The 23820-nt window shown below is 46.7% G+C and overlaps 1 protein-coding gene across 1 annotated transcript in view; it reads left to right on the top strand.

The window, feature by feature from the left end:
- SART1 (spliceosome associated factor 1, recruiter of U4/U6.U5 tri-snRNP) overlaps positions 1–23820 on the top strand; it is a 1237846-nt gene that overhangs the window by 774923 nt on the left and 439103 nt on the right. The window contains exon 11 of the mRNA XM_069644803.1: positions 12154–12296. Within this exon, the coding sequence (XP_069500904.1) occupies positions 12154–12296 (143 nt within the window). The remainder of the gene's footprint in view (positions 1–12153; positions 12297–23820) is intronic.

Here is a 23820-nt window from a genome sequence, read left to right as displayed (position 1 = left end):
GGGGAAGCTGGAAAAAGGTAAGACTTCTAAAGCTTCTTCTTCCTCGACGAAGTCGAGACATTCGTCTCCTCGTCACCATTCGCGCTCCAGGTCTCGAAGCGGGTCCCATCACTCTTCGAGATCGAAGCACTCGAAAAGGAGATGCCGAAGATCCCCTTCTTCGTCTTCCTCTTCCTCTGTTTCACCTAAGAGAATCCCTTGCCCCACAAAGCATAGTTCCCGGGCTGAATGGGAGGAATTCCGAAAAAATATGATGAGCCTCTTCGAGAAAGCGGCCTCGACCCCCCTCGAAGACTGCCGAGAGCGATGCTCTGGTCGAAAGACCCGAAGGCCCAAAACGCCGCGACTCGCAGCACCCGGCGAAGGAAGCTTCTCGAGCGTGTCACGAAACCCTCGAGTAAAGCAAAGACCTCGAATCCTTCTTCGAAGGTTCCGTCGACGCCGAGGTCGGTGTGTTCGACGCCGTTGTCGAAGGGACCTTCGACACACGGGTCTGTCGACTCGACGCCATCCTCAACACCGGCGTCGACGCCAAGGAAAGTCACGGTTGCGGCGCACCCAGTGGCTATTCCCAGGTCTTCGATGTCGTCGAGATTGACGATATCCTCGAGCAGAATTCCGATTCTATCGAAGACCTCGAGGCCTCCACCTTTGTTTTTCAACGCCACTTTCGAAGCCTTCGACGTCGGCGTTGACGACATCGACGTTTTCGAGGCCGATTACGACAAGTTTGGCACCCTCTGCCTTGGAGATGGGTTTCACACCCTTTGTGAGCTCAGACCAATTGAGAACAATGTCTTCAATTATGGAAGAGGGAGAACTGTCTGATCAAGAAGAGCCAGTTCAAGAGGAGTTATCCTCAGAGGAACGCAGATTAAAGGAACTCCATGATTCCTTACATGAGGCAAGTGGTTTAGACACTTCCTCAGAGGTGGAGTTCGCTAGGCCAGACCCGGGGGAGCATGCTGAAACCCCTTATAGAGCCTTAATGGCCAGGATTACAGAATTTATGGGGTGGTCAACACCTTCACCGGCTTTCCAACAGGATGACCTCACAGATATTCTTGATAAAGGTCCACAGGAGGATCCTGTAGTACCTTTTCATAAAGCTCTTCAAAGAAAAATGATGACGAACTTGGAAACCCCAGATGTCGTCCCGGCAGTAAATAAAAAACTGTCTGCTAAATACAGGATATCTTCTGCAGACCCGGGGTTTTTGTCCAAACACCCATCCCCAGAAAGTCTGGTGGTACAGGCAGCATCTTCTACTGACATCAAGACTGCTTACCCTACCGTCCCACAGGACAGGGACGATAAGAAATACGATGCTTTGGCTAAGAAAGTCTTTTCGGCATGTAGCATGGCGTTAAAATCTAATAATGCTACTTGCACCCTTGCTAGATTTAGCCATACACTTTGGGAGTGTGCTTCTACAGCGGCTGACTGCATCCCGGAGGGAGAAGAAAGGGAGGCGTTCCTAAATATCATAAGGGACGGCAAAGACGATATGTGCGAATCCCTCCAGACGGGCATTGACTCGGCTGACAGTATCAGCAGAGCAATGGCGGCAAGTACAACAACCAGGAGATTTGCTTGGTTGAGAAAGTCTGGTTTTGCCCCAGATGTGCAAGCCAGGCTCTTGAACATGCCATTTGATGGCTCTTCTTTGTTTGGGGAAAAAGGCAGATGACAGTTAAGAAAAACTGCAAACATCAAAGGCAGCAGCAAAATCCCTAGGCGCTGCAATCCGTCAGACACCTTTTCGTCCCACAGGAACCTCTGCGAGAGGCAAGTCTTTTCGCTTCTACTCCGCATTTGGAAGAGGTAGAGGACGACCGGCTCAAAGGGGACAAAGAAGAACTACCCGAGGTGGACGGGGTAGATATTCAAAAGCCGCAGCAACAGCAGGTGCCTCTTTACCATCGGCATCTGCATCAGCCACCCCTAAACCACTCTGAGGACTTCCCTCACAAAACACCTGTAGGACGCAGGTTAACTCAACATCTGGCGGAATGGCAGGCTATCACGTCAGATGCTTGGGCATTGGAGACAGTTGCACAAGGTTACTGTCTGCCTCTCTTACGCATACCTGAGTCATCCACCGGGGATCAGCTCTCAAAAAGCTCCAGATCCGCTCCTCTTGCAGGAAATTTTAGACCTGCTAGAGAAAGGTGCCATAGAACCGGTACCTGTAGCGGAGAGGAACAAGGGCTAGTACTCCCCTTACTTTCTCATACCAAAGAAAGACGGAGGACTGAGACCCATCTTGGACTTGCGGGAATTGAACAAATTCCTCAGGAAAGACAAATTCAAGATGGTAACTCTCTCTCAGATCCTTCAGGCCCTTCAGTTCCAGGACTTGTTGGTATCTCTGGACCTTCAGGACGCTTATTCCCATGTGCCAATCCATCTCAAACACAGGAAATACCTGAAGTTCGCAATTGGCAACTCTCATTATCAATTTCAAGTTCTGCCATTTGGGCTGACCTCCGCCCCCAGGGTCGTCACCAAGTTAATGTCGGTAGTGGCTGCAAGTCTAAGGAGGGAAGGGATTCACGTCTACCCCTACCTGGACGATTGGTTGATCAGGGCTGTTTCTTCGGAACAAGCTCAGATCCAGCTAGATTGTTTGCCACTCCCTTCACAGACTGGGCTTCTCCCTCAATTTAATGAAGTCACAAATTATACCATCGCAGAGACTCCAGTTCATCGGGGCGATCCTGGACACTTCCCTGGGAAAAGCCTCGCCACCAGAGGTGAGGGCTCAAGATATTCTGCAGATGGTCACCAAGTTTCAAAATGCCTAACGTCTCCCAGCCTTCGACGTTTTGAGGTTTCTAGGCCTCATGGCATCCTGCATTTTCCTAGTGCCAGAGGCTCGCCTGAGAATGAGATCTCTCCAGTGGGCACTGAGAACTCAGTGGTCACAATTCTCAGGGAGAATGACAGATCTTCTTCAGGTTCCCGACAGGGTGGCTAGAGACCTTCAGTGGTGGTCCTGTCAGGAGAACATTCTGAAAGGAGAGCAGTTTAGGCAACCTTGGCCGGAGATAACAGTAGTCACGGATGCCTCACTTACGGGGTGGGGAGCCCACCCCAACGACTTGACGATCAGTGGTCATTGGTCTCCATCGGAGTCCAGACTACATATCAACCTGTTAGAGCTGAGGGCCATCAGACTTTCGCTGAAGGCTTTTCTGCCACCTGTACAAGGAAAGAATGTCCTGATAATGACAGACAACACAGTGGCCATGCATTACCTCAACAAAAGAGGAGGCGTAGGATCACTACCACTGTGCAGAGAGGCGATGCAGCTCTGGTTTTGGGCAATCCAAGAAGGAATCTCTCTATCGGCAGTTCACCTAGCCGGAGAGAAGAACTTGACAGCGGATGCTCTGAGCAGGCAGAGCACAGTCTCCCACGAGTGGGAACTAGCTCAGGAAGTCCTTCAAGAGATCTTCGCCCTTTGGGGAACCCCTCAGGTGGATCTGTTCGCCACCAGTGTCAACAGGAAGTGCGATCTGTTCTGTTCAAGGGAATTTCCCCCGAGAGGAGCTCTGGGAGATGCTTTCATAGTGGACTGGGAGTTTCCACTCCTGTACGCGTTTCCACCAGTCCCTGTCATTCCTCAAATGATCAGGAGGTTGAGAAGATTCCGGAAAACCATGATCCTAATTGCCCCGGATTGGGCCAGGAGAACGTGGTACCCGGACCTTCTAGACTTGTCCATCTGCCCTCCAATTCGACTTCCACTCAGAGAGAATCTGCTCTCACAGAAGGGAGGTCAGGTTCTCCATCCAGACATCAAAACCCTCAACCTTCACGCTTGGCTTCTGAAAGGCTGAGGTACAAGGATTGGGGCCTCCCTGATGACGTTATGGAGGTGTTGCTTTCGGCAAGAAGGCCAGCAACAAAATCTTTATACCGCTGCCTTTGGAACAGATTTTGCAGCTGGTGTAGGGAAAAGAATACCGATCCCTTTTCATGTGGTACACCAATGGTTTTGTCCTTCCTACTTTATTTAGCGAATTCAGGCCTTCAAGTTGGCGCCATCAAGGGCTATCTCGCAGCGCTATCCATATTTAAGCACACTGCGGAAGAACCATCCTATTTCAAGTTAACCTTGGTAATACAGTTTCTAAAGGGGTTAACTAACGTTTATCCCCCAAGACCATTCCAGGTTCCCCTATGGGATTTAAATTTAGTCCTAACTTTCCTGATGGGCACACCTTTCGAACCACTCCACTCTTGTTCGTTAAGGTTTCTTACCCTTAAGACTGTTTTATTAGTAGCACTTACATCTGCTAGAAGGGTGAGCAAGTTACAAGCTCTTTCTTGTAAACCCCCTCATACAATCTTTCACAAAGACAAAGTTGTTCTGCAAGTGAAGCCTAATTTCCTCCCAAAGGTGGTTTCTGAATTTCATATCACACAGAAGATTACCCTTCCATCTTTCTATCCTCCTCCCCATCCGGGGAAAGAGGAAGAGAGGTTGCACAGGCTGGACCCAAGAAGGGCTTTAAGTTTTTACATTAGTAGACTGGCTAGGATAAGACAAGCAGACCAGCTGTTTGTAGGCTACACAGGTCACAAGCTGGGGCTACCGATAACTAAGCAGACCATTTCCAGATGGATTATTTTAGCCATTTTGGAATGTTATAAACTGGCAGGAAAAGAGCCCCCTCAAAATCATAGGGCTCATTCGACCAGAGGTATCGCAGCTTCATCGGCCCTCAAAAGAGGAGTGCCGGTTCGAGACATATGTGCGGCTGTCACATGGTCGTCCGTCCATACCTTTACACGGTTTTACAACTTGGATTCCTCCTCCAGTCAGGAAACGGTTTGGAAGGACCGTATTGCACTCTATTCATCAATAAGAGGAAGCATGAAGTCAGTACTTCCACCTCCAATAACAGAATACTGCTATGGGAGCCTATCTAAGATAAGGAATACGTCGGAGGACACAATCCCTTCGAAGAACAAGTTACTTCTTACCTTGTAACGTTCTTTCGATGGGATGTTCCTCCGACTTATTCCTTATCGACCCTCCCATCCATCCCCGCAGTACTACTTCCCTTTTGCAGCTTATGCTCCTTCAGGGTGATTAGTCTAGTCCAGAAAGAATTATTGTGGGCTACAAAACGGAACTGAGCAACGGACGCTGCGCGCGGCCTTTATAGGCAGGATGACGTTGATACGGCGGCTGTCGAGGGACACCTACTCGGAGGACGTCGACGCGCAGCGCCCTCTAGAGAGAAAACATTTCCGAGGCCAGCAAAGCTGGAAAGAGATATCTAAGATGAGGAATACGTCGGAGGAACATCCCATCGAAAGAACGTTACAAGGTAAGAAGTAACTTGTTCTTCTCTGGCAGATGCTTTGAGCAGAGATCCCCTCCCAGAGGAACACGAATGGTGTCTACAGAGAAATCGTAGAAGATATGTTCTCTCAGTGGGGTTTCCCCACTATAGACCTATTTGCCACAAGCGAAAACAAACAGTGCCCAGTATTTGCATCCATGTTCCCCCAGCCAGACTCCCAGGGGAACGCCCTGTGGAAGAACTGGTCAGGGATGTTTGCGTACGCTTTTCCACCAACACCTCATCAGGAAGGTGGTCAACAAGATGAACAGAGAATCAATGACGTTCGTCCTAGTTGCTCCCTGTGGGCGAGACAACCGTGGTTCCCACACCTATGCAGACTAGCGGTGTGCGAACCCACCAAACTCCCGGGCTGGTACAACCTACTGTCCCAGCACCAAGGTCAAACATTGCATCCTCAACCCAACTCAATGAACCTGGCAGCATGGCTCCTGAGGCCATAGAGGTCGAACATCTCAAATTATCACAGAGATGTATGGACATCCGAAAAGAATCTAGGAAGCCAAACACAAGGCACTGCTACTTTGACAAATGGAAACGATTTGTTATCTGGTGCCAGAATAAGCAAGTCAACCCAGTTGATTGCACTCCTTCCACAATTGTCACATACATGCTACACCTGCTGGATGCAGGACTGGTATTTAACTCACTGAAGGTACACCTGGCAGCGCGGTCAGCATACACCACCTCCCATAACAAGGTGTTGTGGTGGAAGATACCAGTGGTTAAAGCTTTCATGGAAGGAGTAAAGAGACTTCACCCTCCTATTTCTTACCCACCACCAGGATGGGACCTTAACGTGGTGCTATCTAAACTCATGGGCCCCCCATTCGAACCCATGCATAAAAGCATTCTCAAACACCTGACCTATAAGACGGCCTTCTTAGTAGCAATAACATCTATAAGAAGGGTCAGTGAAATTCAGGCTCTGTCAGTGCAAGATCCATTCTTTACAGTTCATAAAGATAAACTGGTTTTACGTCCACACCCTAGGTTCTCACCTAAGTTTATTTCTAAATTCCATGTGAACCAGTCCATTGAGCTTCCAGCTTTCTTCCAAGACGCACAATGCTCGGCTGAGGTGAAACTACACACCCTAGATGTGCGTAGGGCGGTCCTCTACTATGTAAACAAAACCAGACCGCTAAGGAAAACAGATCAGCTGTTTGTCTCCGTAGCTACTGGCAGAGAGGCAGATCGCGTCTCTAAAGGTGCCATCTCTAAGTGGATTGTTAATTGTAACCAGCTGTGTTACTCTTTCTGAAAAAACTCTGCCTTTCACGCCAAGAGCCCACTCTACAAGAGGCATTAGGGCCACTCTGGCTTTCATTGCAAATGTACCCCTTGACACCATTTGCAAAGCAGCTACTTGGAGCTCTATTCACACTTTTACTCAGCACTACTGCATTGACACCCATTCCAAGACAGATACTCAAGTGGGACAAGCGGTTCTAAGACATTTATTTGCTCATGACCCTTCTCACATCCCACCTCCTTCTTCTAACACTGCTCGCTAATCTATGCACAGCATGTGATCTAAGCAGATTCCACAAGCCTTAGAAGGGATAAACTACTCACCGTAATCATATTTCTGATGCTTGTATCTGCTTAGATTCACATGCGACCCACCCTTCCTCCCCTCTGAGAGAAGGCGCATGGATGCTTGTAGTCTTATCGATCTGTCTGCTTGGATTATCTACTCACGCTACTCCTCATGCTACCTCATGTCAGAAAAAATACAATCTGAGGGTCCTAGACGTGTTTGGGATCATGGGTACAGTGGACGTCACACTAGGGATAGTATTACTGGCACGCCCTGTGTCGACGCCCATTTTCGAGTTTCGAAAAACAAACTAATACTCCGCAGCTTCCACTAGATGTCGGCCTATGCACAGCATGTGAATCTAGGCAGATACAAGCATCAGAAATACGATTACAGTGAGTAATGTATCCCATACTAATGATTTGGTTTGGGGGAACTCATTGCAGAATTTGTAATTCATTTTATAACCTTATATCAAGTTCAGTTACAGATAACGTAAGCAGTAATAGTACTTGACATTCATACGACCATTTTTATAATTGGAAGAAGTTAAAAATAAGTAATTTGTAGGTGGTGTCAAGTAGAAGATTGCAGATAGAAAGAACAAGTAGCACACAATTCCCATTATGGAAACAGCACAGTCTATCCCTAAATGTTTCATAAATATATGATAATACTCCCAACCAACCACTAGTTGATGGATGCTGGAAAGCATGTCTAAAGCGGATACATGCTGCAAAAAGACTATTTTTGTGAAGTAACATTTTTCCTGTCGTTCAAAGCTTCTCACACTGAGCTGTCTGATCTTGTTTTTGTCATGACTGGACAAAGGCCGTGAATATGGCAAATGAAATGTGCACAAAAACATGCACTCAGGAACCAAGACACATGTACACTAAAACCAAGGATGTGCAAGTATAGCATGCTAAGAATATAAATATATGAAAAAGGATGTGGGGCAAGCACTTAGAAGCTCCTTGTATTACAATGAAAGTCAGCAAGCTCCTTACCCACAATTGCAGTTAGAGGTACTGTCGGCACTAGGCCCACATACCAGGCAAGAAACAGGATCTGTGAGCCAACACCCTTGATGGTGTTGTAAAGGGTAACTACAAGACAATAGTCACGAGGATGTGAAATACCAGCTGAAATGTCAGGGAACCCTACAAACCCTGTTGATCAAACAGGGACCCAGAATGGCTATAACAGCAAAGGGAGGATAACTTAATACAAGGGAGAAGTAGGAATATTGATTACAGAATAGTGAGGGAAACGTACACATTCACACAGGAGCTGGCTACAACAGCACACCACACCTAATAATCAATAAGGGAACAAAGGGAGAAGTGCAAGGGGAAACCTGGAACAGACTCAAAGAGAAAATAAAGGAACAAGAGCAGGGAAAACAAATTTACAAGGGCAAAACCTCCTCACTCACCAGGGAAGGAATGGAAAAATACGAAATCTATATATGAGGAGTGACTAAAGGATCAAGGTTTCAAAGAAGAATAGGGCAAAGTCAAACGAATAAAGAACACAGACGAGCAGGGCTGCACAGAAAAAGGAAAGCACATGGAGGTGCAGACTGCAAAACAGAGTAAGACCGAAGAGGAATCCAGGAAGCAGAATTACTAATTACACACTAAATTTGAAATCCAGGGAAAAGGGAACAAGAAAATAGAACGAGGAACTAGACCCTGAGCTAAGAACCAGGGTACACCTTTGTTCAAACAGGAACACTGCATCAATGACTAGCAGTGGACTAAAGCAAACTGAGCCGTTTAAAGCTGGCTAACGAGCACACGCTGCTTGCTGCACCTGCCAGCCAGAGGTGCTGCTTATCCTCCAACCAACCTTTGTCCTGCAAGGGCGGAGATGAAGCAGTGGGTTAGGTATTCTGGGAAGCTTAGTCTTTTGATTAAAGCGGCATACTGGCTGCCTAAAACCAGGAATGGATCCAGAAGGAAGGGTACATGGAAAATAAGGATTTAGCCCTCCTAATTCACCACAGCACTGTCGCATAAGGTTGGGAAGGAAAGTCCAGTAGGGAATAAACCCCAAATCAGGCCCCCAATTGGTGGGAATGCGAGAGAATGATGACAATTTTTAAATTTCCTAACCAGATAGCTGCTTAGTAGCTGTCCCAAAGCTATTGTCAGTATATTATTGATAATATGGGATTTCCAGCAGTATTTTCATTTTTGTTTTCTCACTTTAGATATTATTGCCTAGATATTGATGAATGTAACCAATTAGAGTGCCACTCTCTATGAATGCTGCATTCTTTTGATAAACATAGGAATTAAAATATAAATATTTTGTTATGGGAACCCATCACTACATTGCCGCCTTGGGAGCAGTCCTTACTCTTCAAATAGACTACTTTTGTTTCTCCTAACAGCACAATATATGTTTTGTTCTTTGATCATTGTCTTTCTCCCCTCCCCTAATGCCTGCCTACCACAGGGGTTTCAACTCACTTTTTGGAACACTGCTTTATAAAAAGACATCGCAAAAGGGTACATCTTGTGCTAGCCAAGTGTTAAGAGTAGATTTCCCTTTTGTATGAAATTCTCTCCACCAGAGAGTCCCCCAGCACTTTTTGCTGGACTCCTAGATTTTTGAATGATTCTACTGAGTGGGAACCTCTTTCCACACACTCCTTTTACTCTGATCATGGGAACCCCCCTTTATTTCTTTTTCCTTTTGGAATCATGATGTCCCCTCATTTTAAGAAATCTACAGCACACCGTACCCTATGTGCAGTGATGTTGCAAGCTCCTGGGGCTTCTCCTTCATTGTTTTTTTTTAAATTTTCCTTTGGTTAACTCATTTACCAAGAAAGGGGGATGTTTTTTATCCTACCTGTATTTTCTTTTGCCTGATGAACACACCCCAGCTTATGTGTAGTGGGGGGGGATGCAATGTTTCCCATTTCTCGACTCTCTGGTAACGTCCATCTGTTCAGGCTGGTGGCAATGTACCTACTACACAACTTTTTATTGACTTTTGTCACGGGCTGTCATTGCCGCTGCAGTAAAGGTCCCAAGGCAAACCATTCAGCCACAATGGTGATCTTACCTTCCCAAACCCTGAAATCGATGACTTGTGACTTGTCCTTACTGTTGCCTTCTTCTACAGTGCTAGGTGGGCGAGGGTCCTTTTGTCCCTTTGTCTTCACATGGCTTCCCTTAGAAAGCTAGCAAATCTCTTTGGACTGACTAGCAGGGCAGGAAGTGGGGGAGGTCGACCGAAACGCCTCTGTACTTTGTCCTGCAGTGTCCCTGAGTGAAACCAGTTCAGACTGGGAGACTGCCTATCCCCATTGGACAGCCATCCCCAAGTTTGAATGGTGCATCGGACTTGATTGGTGGACTCAATGGGTGTTCCTGGATACGTTCTGAAGTCCTGGAGTTGAAACCCAGAGTCGACCACTGAAACAGTATCCAAAGAGGACGAAGAAGTGCACCTCCAGCAACTTCCAATGACCACTGCCGGCCCAACCTAGTCTTCCAAGCGACCGGGAAGGACTGAAGACAACTTCCTTCCCTTGGACTGGTGGACCTAACCAGTCCCAAGATAAACTACAAATTACGCCATCCCTGGAAGAGCTGCGACCACCATGGCCTGCAATTCACCAATACCCGGGGTCCTGTGCTGAATCACTGTGCATAGTCTACCGAAGTGTAGATTTCTTGTGAGCATTCTTCTAAGCTTGCAGTGACCTGATCCAGCTCACAAATGTCATCTTACCAGAGAAGAGGACAGAGAAACGGTAGAGTCTACCGCCTCGACAACCATCCTTCAAGCCTCTGAAGGCACCAACAAGCAAGAACCGCAAAGATCCTTTGCTGGACATCGCTTTGAACAAGAGCGGTTGCCAGATCCACTGAAGTCCCTTTCTTCTGTCACCAAGACCAAGAAACCTCTGACCCGGTCTGTCGTCCCCTAATCTCCATAACAGTCCTTCAGCAACTGCTTTTTCACCTGAAGAAACTGTCCTGCTTCAACTTGCCTGGAATCTGCCTGCTTGATCCTGGGGGCAAAAGAGAGCTTGTATCTCACCCCACAGTCCTCCATAGTTACATTGGGGTGGACAACTCTTTGTAATTTAATTTTGCCTTAGGATATTGGTCATTGGGGCAATCCTTCAAGTCAACATCCTGATTTCCTTGGCTTGTGAAACCTTACTTTTATCTACCTTCAAACCGAGAAGAGATCCTACTGGACTTTGCCATTCTGAACCTTGTATTCTGTTTTCCTGCCTTCCTTGCTCAACCCCTGGTCTCTGGTTCCCCAGTGTTTCCTCTGAACATTGTGAGACTCTCATACGATAGGGTTGACTCTTTAAAACAGGCCGGAACAAAGTTACTAAAAGGTTAGGAGACGTTTGTATCCAAGTGTAGATGGTTTTACTATGTGATTTGTGACTGAAAAAGCTATCCAACAGTGGTCTACTATTGTAATGTGCTGCAAGTGTTCTTTTATTGCTTCTAGTTATAGTACTTACTTGACTTAAATGTATCAGTGTTTTCTTGCACTACTGTATGCTCTGAGTTCTTTGTACCTCACTACAGCTCTCCTCCCTCCTTGGACTAAGCCCGGCTGCTTGCCATTCTATCAAACCTTTGTGTGGTTCATGCCAAACCTAGGAGTTTGAACCCGGTTCACCCAAGGTGGGCTTTGCTAAGTTCTGTCATAGACAGTGACTTTTGTAAAACACCAAGTTTCTTAAAATACTCAAATGAACCATGCTATTTGGTACTATTATACTTTCTTTACAGAAACCTGCTATAAGCCAACATTCCATGCTAGGTGGTATTTGGAACAGTGTATGCATTTCCTAATTGTGAATAAAATATTTACTTCAATTTTTCAGATTATCATTGTAGACACATTTCCCTTTATATAAGGGAATGTTACTGACAAATGATGTTTTAATGCAGCATTTCATATATTTAATGCTGTTGAATATTCCTTGATGTAAATGTGATGGCTCCTTAACTTGACATCTAGTGGTATGTGGTGCACGTGAATGGAGCTGGATGCCCAGCATCATATTTTATTTGTTTACAATACATTATCCTGTTAAAATAAGGTGGAGCTTTTGTAGAGTCCAAATCCACTATGTAATTTCCTGCCAACATGACCCTTTTGTAGATTGCACCCTCCGTTTGCACTTACTAATATGAAGGGTGAAAACGAAAACATACTTTCTTTTCTGTACAGAATACGTGGGCGAGGCCTATGGCGCTCTGAGCCAGAGGAGGAATTGGAGGAAGGCGAGTACTATGAAATTGGTGCAGAATACCCAGATCTTTTTCCGCAGTCTGACGACCGGCGTGTAGAGAAAATGGATATCAGCGATGATGGTAATCGGCCCATTCATTTTTACCAAATTGACCCATCTCCCTTACATTCCTTTCAACTGAGTCTGAAAACTCTCCACTAATTTGGCTTGAAATTGCTAAACCAGGATACTAGATGTTGTATTGGAAGGTGCAGCTTAATTTTTTCTTTTGTTTATTGTAAATATTGAATGACTATATATGTATGCATTTGCAATACTAACTATGTACCTACCTGTAACTGTAACGTAACCCTTGTTGACTGTTTTTAATTGTAACTGTAACCAGATCTAACCTACGCGCCCGTATGCCCCCGAGCCTGGCTGCGCTTTATAAATAAAATAAATACAAATACACTGAAAAATGAGTGCCATCCGGGAGAACTACTGGTTTTACATCTGCTGCAGTTGCTGGATTTCATGCATCAGTGATGTGGACTCTGACTAGACTGTGCTACTCCCCATTTCTGAGCCACACACAAAGGCTCACTAGTCTGCGAAGGTAGCCTCTTTCCCAGGCAAGTGTTAGGTTAGATTTTGATATTTATGCTAAATCTCCCTCACCTATGAGACCCCCAGCCCTTTTTTCTGAACGTGTGGATAAGTTTTCTGTCACTTTGGATATCACTTTCTTTTTCTGGGACTCACTACATAGGTGTTTGATTGTCTATCAACAAAAAGATTTGGATGCAAGTAATTCTCAACCTTATTGATTGCTTTTTGTAAAGAATTTGTAATTCAATTAAATTAAAAATAATAATAATTTTGTGACTCCATTCTTTATTTTTGGAATTATACTTTTTTAACCTTTTGGGCATCTACATTTTATTATTGCAGCATGCAGCACTTTCTGTGCAGTGTTGCTGTGGAGCCTCTTGGGTTTCCCTTGTTTCTCTTGGGGTACCTTGTGTGAACTAATGTTTCCAAGGTTAGAAGGATACTTTTTATCCTTTCTACGATCCCCCAGCACACCCCACCAGGTGTCCCAAATCTAGGTGTTTGTCTCTACAATTACTGGCCTAATCACCACCCCTACTCCCACACCTGACCCTACTGCACCGTCCATACGTTTGTTACCTCCAAGCACACGATGCATCCGACCCACCGAATAGATGCCATGCTGCCCGCTGGTGTGCCAGTAGAAATGACGAGATTTACCACACCCTAACCCAACCATTACCATTGTGCAGCCTGACATCCCATCCCTTCACCTCGCAGCCCCCTGTTAAGCAGAAACCTGTGCAGTTCCCTTAGGGACCACTGCAAAAGATTTAGGACTACAGGTGGTTGGCAGTAAACCCAATTGGTAGCAGTCTATACCACCCAGATTTACCTGGTAGCTGTGGCTGAGCAGTCAGACTTCTCTCAAGATGAGTTAGGCAGTATATAGAGTATACACAATAGGTACAGAGATACAGTAGCACAAGCAAACACTGACCAGAGCTTTGGTGTAAAACCATATAATTATTTATTTAAAGACACACTTGTAAATTACACTAGCACAAAAAGAGGTAAGTAAATTCAACACACAGTCACTATTATATATATACAACCCTAATTACTTATTAGACCAGTCTTAGTGAGAAACACCACTTATTTTCAGACAGTGGTGAGCGCTTAACATAAGATGGCACTCTAATAAGTTATTTAAAAAGGGAGGGAAAAAGGCAGAGTTATGAAAGCACACAAACCTCAATACTTTTCAAATAACCACAGTGAGGCAGGTTAGGCAAAGTCTACTGGAGAGCAAGGACGTTCAAATGCCAGGCCCACTCTTAGAGCAAGCGAAATGTGTCCAGGATCACACAGTGGGGTTATGCCCAAAGAGTCTTTGTAAATAGTTCACAAAAGATTGAGATCAAGTCAGGAAAAGTTAGTTAACAGGCCCCAGGCTAACCCAGGTTACAAAGTCGAGGATTTACTGTCACCCCGAACAATCTGTCGCAAGGGAAGCCAGGTGGGACACAGTACCTGAAAATGGGAAGAACGCTCCAGCGGGGGCAGTTGTTCCTGGCAGTGGGTGCAAGTCGGTGTTTCGTCCAGAGCAGATCTCGAAGTGGAGGAAAGCTGAAGGTCGTTGCACTACCAGGGAAAAAACCAGCCGCGGAGATTCCCGGTTAAAAGGTACCACCCTTTTCTTCACGGTAGTGGTAAACCGTGGTATTCCGGTTGCCGGGGTGCTTGGCACAGGCAAGGCGGCCACGAGATGGTCCAGGAAAGCGAAAAGACGGGCAAACTGGTTATCCCCACCAGTCAAAGGAAGAAGACTCTCCGGGCTGGGCATCTCCTCTGTCGGGAAAAGTGGTGAGACGGTTCAGCAGGGCTCCACCAGTGGTGTCGTCGTTGCAGGTCGGCTCGGCTTCTCCCTCCTAGGATTCTTTAGGTCCTGTGGCGACTTATGAAGTTCCAGTCCCCAAAGCCCTGCTTTTATGCAGAAAACCCCCATTCATTCAGCCTAGCTGTCACTCAAACATGCTAAGTGGTGAGCCGGGCGGCTCACCACTTGGGCCAATCACACAAGAGCGCGACTTGAGTTGCCGAGGCAACTCAGTCCAGGGTGCCTAAACCCCCTCCCACACCCTCTCTGGTACCCAGACAGAGTGGCACCACTTTTGGAGGCTTCTGTGAAGAAGCCCGCCAAAAAGTGGAACAAAGGGCTCGACTTGGGTTGGAGTCACAGAAGCTAACACAAACGCCATTTTAGAACCAAGTTTCGCCAAAAAATACCAAACGATGAATTTATATTAATTTAATAAACTGGCGGTATGTTCGAGGCTATTTTAAAAAGTGGTAGCCTCGAACAATGGGAAAATCCCATAGGAATTTATTTGCAGCCGAATATAAAAAGTAGTGTCCACTGCCACCAGCCAAAACTCGGTCGGGGGGGGACTGGACAGTGCCCCCTCGAACAACAGACCCCGGGGCAATCGAATTGCCCCGACCAGTACGTCCACAATATGATGGTTTGTACTGGTTCTGTTCACAATTTGAGACTAGTAAAGCCAATGGTGACTTTACATGCCCTGGGAGACAGTAGTCAGTCCTAGGGTATGGAGTCTATGTTTGGGGGTTGCTACGACACCCCTGGGTTACTGCACGGAGGGTGCTGTGTAACCCACATATCAAAAACACATGAAACCCTATGGGGAAAAGGAGCCCATAGAACACATACAAAGTCAAAGGAACACATCAAATCATGTCTAAGAGTGGGAGGAAAAGAGTCTCACTCTTAGCAGGAGAAAGAATAAACCCCAAAAAACCAGCAAAGCTGCTGGGGGGGACTCACTAGGTTTGGGAAATTAGCCTTTACAGAGAATTCTCCCCAACACCCCCGCCCTCCAAAATTCCAAGTTATACGACATGCCTTGCTTCATCAACCCCAAAAACCCTGTTGCCTCACCTGCTACATCCTCTACGTAGATCTCTCTCAGCTCATTTGAGCGAGGCATGAGCTGAAAAAATGGACCCCCAGCGCATCGCACTGCCCAGGGTCCCAGGTAAACCATCCTTCCCACCCCACCCCACTAGATACTCGGCTGCATCCTACGCTCGCACCTCTCCCGAGCAACATAGCACCACTACCCTCAACTCATGCTTCACTTCGCGCAAGAAGAGCGGCTCTGGCAAAAACCTCAACCATCACAGCCCCCCCACCCCCCTCATCCACACCGAAGGTCAAGGAAGGGTCCAGACCTAGGCCACCTCAGCTCCTCCCACACCCCGCATCACCCGTTATCCAACCAGATCCCAAACCCTGCCACCTCACTATAGGGCCCAAGCTGCCCTGCCGGCACCATACCCGGTCCCAGACCTATTCCCCTCTTCGCCTGTCCCTCCCGGTCCACCTCCAACGCCGCACACTCTCCCTCTCCGTCCAACCCTATCCCCCCATTGCACCTCGACCAACCCCCTTCTCATATTGCCCTCCCCTGGCCACACTGTCCCCAAACCCTCTGCCACCGCTCCACTCCTGCTCCTCCTACAATCCCCATCCCTACCTGTCCAGCACTTGAAAGCACACCCCACCAACTCTCTTGCATCCTCATCAACACCAGGTCAGTTCCAAAAAAAATTCCACTGCTTTAACCTTATAACAGAAGAAAGTCCAGACGTCCAATTAATTGGAGACCTGGTTTGCTGACAATTACAAGCCCATTGCGCAAAAGGCCTTCCCTACAACCTTACTGTTCGCAACAGATCTTGAAGGAGTGGAGGACTTGCGATACTACACAAACACCAATTCCCAATACTAATTAAAGACCCCTCGGCCACCACCAGACTATAAATCCCTTCTAGTAAATCACCAACTCTCACCCTCCGCCTCGCACAGCTTCCTACTCATTTACATATCCCCTGACTACAACAAAAACTTTGCAGACACACTGATGCTGTGACAACTAACCTCAACCTACATCCAGTACTTAACATCATAGGGGTCCTCAACATCTGGTTTGACTCGCCCTCAAACCCTATGACCCGATCTCTCTCAGACCACCTAGAAACCTTCAATCTGACCCAACACATCTCAACGCCCACCCACACTGGAGACCACACACTCCATGTGATATTCAGCATAACATACATAATTGCCACACTGCCTCCAAGCCCCCTATCATGGACAGATCACTCAATCACCAGATCACCAAGGCCCAGCCCAACCACCACACCTCTCCCTCCACTCTAGAACAAAGTCGTTATCACCCCAGATCTAGCCAACTCTTCAATTCACTCCCAGTACTCTTCCCTCCAGGAAAGGCCTTCCTCTCCCCCATCAAACTCTTTGTCTGAATCTAGAGCGCCCCTCATCCCAGCAAAAACGCCCAACTGAGAGATCAGGACCCACACATTGATGGTACACCACCAAACTCAAATCGCGAAAATCCATCAAGCACTGTCTGGACCTGGAGAACCGCCCCTACCACCCAGAACAAAACCACTGTAATAAACCGAACCCGAGCATAAATAAATTGGAAATCAGAAAAATCAAGAAAGCATTCTATTCTATGGGAACAGAATCCTAAACTCTCACAACCCGAGCAAGGAACAGCGGTTACCAGACATTTGGTCGAAAGAAATTGGTCGACTGGACAAATGGTCAAACCAATTTGGTCGAAAACCAAATGGTCGAATTCTTTTTTTTTTCACCCCTTTTTTTTTTTTTTTTTGGGGGGGTGCCCCCCAACCCCCTTTTTTTTTTCTAAAAAAACATTTTTTTTAAAAACGAAAACCCGAAAAATAAATATATAAATTAAAAAAAATTCGACCATTTGGTTTTTGACCAAATTGCGTCGACCAAATGTCTTTCGACCAGTTTTCAGTCGACCAAATGTCTGGACACCAGGAACAGCATAGAATCATTTCTGAATTCAATTCTGCAGGCTGCTCTAACCCCCCTCCACCCTAACTCCCAATCCCTATGTGACACCTTATCAGAACACTTCTACAGTGTCGCTATGGACAGACACTCAGCCATTATCTCTAAATTGGAACACATGCCGATGCCCCCGACCCCCACACAGCCCAACCCTCTCCTAACCCTCTTTTGTTACAAACCTTCACCTCTTTCTCTCCAATCTCACACCAGGAGTTGCTCTTGCTCGTAGCACAAAGCTGTCAATCGACACACCCCTTGCCCAGAACTACCGGCCCATCTCCAACACCCGATTCATGGCCAAACTCATGGACCATACAGCATACAATCAGCTCGTCCTTTTCCTGACACCAACAACTGGATCCTGCCCAATCTGGCTTCAGTGCGCTCAGAGGAACAAAGTCCTCACTAGTGTCTGTCTGGGACGACCTAAAAAGAAAAGCAGATGCAGAAGGCTGCGCCTGTACTCATCCTCCTTGGCCTCTCTGCCGCCTTCGATACCATCAACCACACCATCCTCCTAGACAGTCAGTAGGAATCGAAGACACTGCCCTCTCTTGGATCTCCTCTTTCATCGCTAATTGCTCACAAATCATGCTCCTTCACCCGATCACCTCCACCTCATGACCAGTAACAAAAGGGGTCTCACAAGGAGCATCTGTCTGCCCTCCTCTTGAACATCTATCTAAACCCACTCCCCGCACTCATACGCCCCCACAATCTCACCTGATCCAACTATGACCACTGGATAATCCTTTTAAATCCCCAAATCACCAGGTTCCGACCATCCAGATCTGTCATGCCTCCCAGGTATTGACTACTGGATGACGACTAACCACCTCCTCCTCAATCCTGGGCAAACCGAAATCCTAGTCTGCTGGAAAACAGCTCTCCTTCCCCAACATATTCCCTGGCCTCAATCCCTAGGCTCCCCACAGTCAATCTCCACCTCTGTGAAAAACCTTGAATGCACACTGGACACAGGTTTATCCCTCTCCCAACACATCAACTCTGTACCCAGAACCTGTTCTTCCATCTACGCATCCTTGGGTGTATCTTCCCATACCTCACGTATTCTCACTGTTTCTCTGCTATCATCTGCATCATCCTCTCCCACTTATACTACGCAAACCGCCTCTACCTAGGCGCACCAGCGCTTCTGCTAAGGAAACTGCCAAGAATACAAAATGCTGCGGCCCTCCTGCTCATTAACCTACCTCCCAGAGAACCCATCAGCCCTAAACTAAGAGTCCTCCATTGGCTCCCTCTTGGTCGATGCACTACCTCTTTAGAAAGCCATGTGAATGACAAAGCCATCCGCAACACCAACCCAGAATTCCTCCAAGACCGTCACCTGCTAACACCCCTCAAGGACGCTCCGATCTGGCACAGCATCTCGCCTAGTTGTCCCACATCACAACTCAACCAGACTGGGTGGATCTACCTCCTCTGTGCAAGCACTGAACTGGAATGCCCTATCCCTCTACATCTGCAATATTGACTATAACTTGGCATTCAGTAAGGCCCTCAAAACCTGTCTCTTCCCTTCATCCTCTTGAAACCCTCTCGCACACTATACTGCCCATAGACGCACAGAAATACTGACCCAAACACAACACTGCTATCCACCAATACCCCTACTAATTTTGAATGGTGTTCACAGCTGCACACCATGATAAACTCCTATTCCCCCCCCCACAACCTCTCACTGACAGACTATGGTACATCACCCTCTCCCTTCCCCTGCCCCTCCGAGCCCCTGTCCCACTGCTCATACTTTCAATCCAGGGAGACCATGACTAGCGAGACCAGCCAGTCACATTGGGCCAAGAAAAACGACATTGAAGCCGAACTCTATCCACAGGCACAGCCACAAATCTATGCACCATAGGAGGCAGCTATGGCTTTGCTATTCCAATCTAGCAGTTCACATAGCCATCCACACAAACATCTGACACCTCAACATCCCTGGCATTAGTACAAAAAAATGTTGGTCTAGCTGAGCACACATCGAATCTCTGGCACTAGCACTCTATCCTAAACCAGCAACAACACCCACCCATGTGCCTGACCTCTGGGCTGCTTACTGGAGCCAAGCCAGCCCACTTAAGTCCTAACCTGGCAAAATACACCCATGCATCTTTAATTTTACTCTTAGAACCTCCCACCCATGGACTGCGGTCACCGAGGGCATTACAACCACAAAGCGCGTTGAGGTCCTACAAATGGGGAAAGGGTGCTAGATAAATGACAAAGACAATACTTTTGATCCTTTTACAATCCCCAATGTGAGATCAGAACACCTTACCTTATGTGGAGTGCTGAGGGGTTGCATAGTATCCCCTTTCGCACAGGTTCTGTAACATTTCTTAGTCCTTTACTTACCTTGTAGAACACATTTTCTCAAGGGTAGAAAGGATTCTTTTCATCCTCACTACATTTTATATTGTGATATCTGCACACCCCACCTTATGTGGAGTGGTGAGGGGATCCACTGTATCCTCCTTTCTGACTGCTCTTGTATAATTTCTGTTACAGTGACTAGCATACCTTTATGGCTGGTGGTAGTGGATGTGTTTTACCAACGTTTGTGTGATTTTTACCCGCAGGCTGTCAACCCAGCCGCTTTAATGCACAGAAGTGTCACCATTCACCTAGAATGGTGGCTGTATTCTTTTTTCGTCCATCTTTCCTGTGCTTGTCCTTTCTTGGTCCTCCTTCTGCCGTCCTTGCAGGGGAGGTGGAGGTCCTGGTTTGATTTTTGTCTTCGGCGGGAATCCTTTGTGAAGCCTGACTAGGCTCCAGAGTGTCTGTGGAGACAGGAAGCGAGGGATGAGTCAAACTTCTCAGATCTTTGTCTTCTGGCATACCCCAGGACAGCCACCCCCCAAATCATGAATGTAGCATGTGTTGATTAGCTGGTTTCCTGGATAAATGGCCTGAATCTGGAAGCTTAAGCCAAGTCCACTACTGGAGCTGAATCGGATGAGGAAGAAGAGAGACGCCTGTAGCTGATGCCAGCAACCGTAGATGCCTGCTACTTCCAGAGCTGACCCCTTCTTCCATGTGGCAGAGGAGTCCCAAAGACGACTCAGACCCTTGGTCTGGTGGTAGCAATCGGTCTTAAGAAGACCTGTATTTCCAGTCATCCCACGATGATCTGTGACCTTCCTGGACTGCAAACTGCCAATACCCTGGGACTTTGAGGCGGAGTGCTGTGCATCATCTTCCCGTGAACAAATCTCACTGAAACTTCAGTGGACTTTTGTTGGACCTCCAGAAGCAAGATTCCACTTCTTGAAGGCCCCTCACCAGAGTGCTGGACCACGATATCAAGGCAAAATGACAGACGACGAACGTTCATCTGGTAACTTGAAAAGGGTGCCAAATCCACAGAGCCGTGAGAAGCCCCAAAGAATCCTCTGCTGGGAGCCTTTCCTCTCGACTTCTGCTGCAATTTCCCATCCAGTGTCCTTTCTTTTGTCACCACAACCAAGAATGCAGAGAACAGTCATGTGCAGCTGCATCGTGAAGGCGTCCATCTGCAACCCCTTCTTCACTGCTGAGGTACTTTGTGGTGTAAGGAAGGCATGGTATGAAACAGGGAGACACACACAAGTGATCGCAGTTCAACAGTGTTTATTGAACTTCAATTGGGTTTGAAAAATGCCTATCTAAACCTAAATATAAAGATGGGAGCAAGCTAGGACCATCACATAATGCAGTCCTAAAAGAATCTGTGAAAATAAAAGGGCCTAAGCTAATAAACCGATTTGCAATCCTTCTAAATACAAAATAGTGTGGGAAACAGTGTTATGCAAAAGAAAAGTGTTCAAGAAATTATGTCGGGATATTCAAGCTGTTGGCTTCCCTTCTCCATGTTTTCAGCACAGGACAAGGCGGCACACTCGAGCTTAGCACAGTCTCTGGCTTCTCTAGCACGAGGATGCAGTTAAAATCTCAGTATCTGGGCCTTCTGTGGCAGTCTCCTTGCCATTCAAAGGCTCTTTCTTCAGAGGGCCTTATGCGACAAACATTCAAAAGTTCCTTTCGCCTCGGGATTCTCATGTACAAATTCTTGGGGGATTTTCGATTCAACCTGGATCCCCCTCTGCCAGGCTCAGACCCACTTTAACACAAAGCTTTCAATTGATCTCCCTCGCTCGGGCCAACTTTCTCTACTTTCCAAAGCTTTCTTTACTTCAACGAAATCGAAGACTTTCGACTGTGCGGAGGATTTTACTTGACCCGTTGCAGGACCACTTTGATTCACATTTATTCGTTTTCAATTGATCTCCCTGTGCTGGGCTCGGACCAACTTTATCTACTTTTATCACTTCTCAGCTGTATACCTTAGAGACCTTCGATTGAGCGCCCGCGCGGTGCTAGACCACTTTGTCAAAGGTATTGTAGCTTGATTTAAAGTTCAATCACTCATCAGCAGTTCAACTTCACTTGCACTTCTTATCCCACGCATTTTTAACAAAGTTCGTTCCAGCGTGCGCCACCTTGACTTCAACACAGACTGGTCTTGTATCTGTCTCCCTAACTCTCTGGCTTTGTTGATTTCACTGACGCTGCTTTGTTCTTGCAGTCAAGGTTGGAACCACAGCGGCTGCTGATTCTCCATGCTTTGATTACTGACGTGCGAGGGTACTGGGGTACCTAAGACGCACAATGCAGGATTCTTCAGCCTGGTTTCCTGGTCTTAGGCTTTCTATTCACGAGGTTTCACGAAAGTAACGGTTCCTTATCGAAAAGGTCAGGGGAACTTCCTTCCTTACAACCCTCTTCTGTTTTGATGTCTTTCTTCCCTTGTTAAACTACCATCTTGGAACTGCTGTTTCCTCGTGTGCTTTGCCTCTGAGTTTGCTCTCGTGCTCCGCCTTTTATCCGTGTGGGGAAGTTTAATGGAAGTCAGGTGTGTGTGGGATGATCAATAATTGCCCGACCTCACATGACCATTGTATTGGTTCCCGTAAGGTGTACTGCTTGGCTGTTAGTCTTTTCTCTCTCATAGCAGGCTGTCACTGAGAAAGTGTTTGTGCTGTAAAGGGGGCTTCCGGGTTCAGTTCCTAAATATCCTACCTGGTGGGGTGGGGTAAGGGTGTTACAAGGAAGGGGATACCGCATCTTGCCATCCGGTGTCCCACCTCCTGAAGACTCCTCACCCAGGTTATTCCCCCCCTCCCCGCACTGGTCCACTCCCAGGACCTGGACCCAAAAACGATGGTGGTGTCCTGGTCACCTGGATGACAGACACCTTCTGGTTTCTCAGTGGCTTGAGGTAATAGATACCTAAAGTCTTTGTGTTGCTCATGTGTGGCTAGGGTGGTGATTCGTGTATTTGGGAGTTTGCAACTACCGTTCACCCAGGTCTAATGCTGGAATGCATGTCGGGAGCCATCTATGAATTCCCTGAACACTTCTACCAACTATAAAGTCCAATACTTCTTAGCTGAGAAATCCCCTGGAACTCTGACTTTCTTACAATTTGTGCCTTCTCCTGCCCTGCCTACAGCTTGCCCCTGGATCCCCAGTGTTCCCTTCTCCCTCTGGTAACACTCATGCCCCAGATTAGGGAAGGTCTGCTAAAGTAGAAGGCCTTTGTGAAGGAAATATAACTAATGGTGTGCTTACTTGATATGTGATGGTGCTATAACTGAATATCCCTGAAATAAGTTACAAGTGTTACAAAGTTATTACTCGCCTGTGAATTGCTTACTGACATTCTGAAAAGTATTACTAACTTATTTGCTTACCTTCGAATTGTGCTCCACTATTTGAGAAAGTAATGTCGGTATTATAACTGTATTATTGCTTGAAACAGAATATGTGTAACCGTTTACTACCAGTAGGTTCTGCTTACCTTGGATTGCAGACTGTCATTCTAAAAGTCTGTTATGGTTATACTCGCCTTCAATTGCATACTGCTATTCTAAATGTTATATATTTTGGTTTAATTACCAGTAGTAGTGTGTTGGTTTTTACAATATCATTGTGTTGGGGCTTATTTGGATGATATGTATGCTACAAATTCTTTCTCTTCCTACAGCCCTCTCTCCCTCCTAAGATCATCCTGGCTGCTCTGCCACCTTACAGTACCTTGAGTTTTACCGAACTATACTAAGAGTTGGAGTTTCTGTATTGCCCAAGGGATAGTCTTATAAAGTCTTAG

The sequence above is a fragment of the Ambystoma mexicanum genome, chromosome 2p (assembly GCF_040938575.1).
Source record: "Ambystoma mexicanum isolate Mex_15411 chromosome 2p, UKY_AmexF1_1, whole genome shotgun sequence".
Taxonomy (NCBI): Eukaryota; Metazoa; Chordata; class Amphibia; order Caudata; family Ambystomatidae; genus Ambystoma; species Ambystoma mexicanum.
Note: the sequence above shows the minus strand (reverse complement) of the source record. Positions and strands in the feature narration are given on the sequence as shown.